General features: G+C 37.4%; 1 protein-coding gene across 1 annotated transcript; it reads right to left on the bottom strand.

Annotated features, from left to right (window-relative positions):
- Nucleotides 1-550: 550 nt before the first annotated feature.
- Nucleotides 551-1,591, bottom strand: LOC133854659 (uncharacterized). Its single transcript, XM_062290940.1, has one exon. It carries the CDS (start codon nucleotides 1,589-1,591, stop codon nucleotides 551-553), a length of 1,041 nt encoding a protein of 346 aa, XP_062146924.1.
- Between the last annotated feature and the right edge of the window lie 341 nt (nucleotides 1,592-1,932).

Raw genomic sequence — 1,932 nt, 5'->3', positions numbered from 1 at the left:
AAGTGGAGCTCTCAAAGTTACTTATTTTTTTTAGTTTTGGAGTTGTGTTGGCTGACTTAACTATATATATATATATATATATATGATATATCTGCAAGTCCTCTTAAAGGTGTAGGAGTTTGATATTGACCTGGATAAGCTTTTGTTGACTGACAATAGTGCTTATAAAGGGGCATGTCATGTTCAGAATTTTATAGAGTGCAAAAACATGAGCAACAGTGTGTGCAACAGAGGGTGCATTGTTCAACTCAATGGTTATTGAATCAAAGTTACTCTTTTTTGCAATGACAAATAACCAATTCAATCAACAAAAATTATCAAACACTAACCCACCAAAAATGATTGATGACACACACCAAAAATGAATAGCTGCCATTCCAGAAAGATACAACTAAGGATTCTAGTTAATTGAGATGGGCTTGTCCGGAGAAATAGCAACTGCAATTAAGGGAAGGCATAGCAATTTTATAGTTCTCAAACTGAACTCATAGATAGATGACATGATACCAAACTAAATAACATGATACCAAATTTTAGAGAGAACAATTTCTTACGATTGACTATGTATTTGCCATAAAAGCTCAATGAGGTCTGATTGAAGTTGCAAATGTGTTTCTTGATCTTTAATATGATGACGATTTTGCATGAACTCCACAATTTCATTTGTAAGTTCGTGTGATGGTGGTTCGAGTGGAATATCATTGATTTGCTCATAATTGAATTCGTCTGCTCCAAGATATAAATCTCGTTCATCCTCAACGATCATGTTATGCAATATTATGCACGCCATCATAATATCTTTAAGAAGTTCAGGTTGGTATAACCGTGCAGGTCTACGCACAATTGCAAATCGTGCTTGAAGCACTCCAAACGCTCGCTCTACGTCCTTTCTTACCGACTCTTGAGCTGCAACAAAATTTTTTCTCTTGTTTCCTTGTGGAGCATGAATTGTTTTTACGAATGTTGCCCATGAAGGATATATTCCATCGGCTAGATAGTATCCCATTGTATAATCATGACCATTGACTGAGTAGTTGACCGGAGGAGCACGCCTTTCAGCTAGATTGGCAAATACATCAGATCGCTCTAACACATTTATATCATTATGAGACCTTGGTAACCCAAAAAATGCGTGCCATATCCAAAGATCATGGGACGCCACGGCTTCCAAAATAATTGTAGGTTCACGGATATGACCAGAATACATACCTCTCCAAGCATTTGGACAATTCTTCCACTTCCAATGTATGCAATCGATGCTTCCCAACATCCCTGGAAATCCACGACTTTCACCAATTGCTAGCAATCTAGCAATGTCTTCTGAGTTTGGCGACCTCAAGTACTCGGCATAAAAAATTGAAACTACCGCTTTAACAAAATGTATAAAGCTATCCATTGCGGTCCTTTCTCCAATCCATAAGTATTCATCCATCAAATCTATAGTTACTCCATAACCGAGCATCCTAATTGCAGCAGTCATCTTTTGCAGAGAAGAATGTCCGAGCTTTCCAGCAGCATTTCTTTCTTGGACAAAATATCTGTCATGAGATATTGTTGCGTCGTTAATGCACATAAAAAGGTCACGACGCATACGAAACCTCCTTCAAAATTTGTTGGGAGGATATACCACCGATTCCGCAAAATAATCGCGGAATAGGTTTTCTTGGCCTTGCAAAGAATTACGCCAAATAGTATTGCGACGTCGACCAAAAACATGTCATGATCTTGATCCAACTTCGGCTTCCAATCATTCTTTTATCATAGCAAAAGTTGAAATTATTTCCAACTCATCATCGGAGGAAGAATCATATTGAAGGCTATCGAGTTTAAGAATATGATCCATAGAGGAAAGGGTATTGAAATGGATTAAAATCAGTGAGGCAATGAATCTATTTAAATTGAAAGAACACAAAATGCTTGGTTGTGAAATGG

This window comes from Alnus glutinosa, chromosome 1 (assembly GCF_958979055.1).
Source record: "Alnus glutinosa chromosome 1, dhAlnGlut1.1, whole genome shotgun sequence".
Taxonomy (NCBI): Eukaryota; Viridiplantae; Streptophyta; class Magnoliopsida; order Fagales; family Betulaceae; genus Alnus; species Alnus glutinosa.
The sequence above is the reverse complement of the archived record's forward strand: the minus strand, read 5'-3'. Positions and strand labels throughout refer to the sequence as shown.

Coding starts and splice junctions, on each gene's coding strand:
- LOC133854659 (XM_062290940.1), bottom strand. CDS start 1,591: ATGCGTCGTGACCTTTTTATGTGCATTAACGACGCAACAATATCTCAT.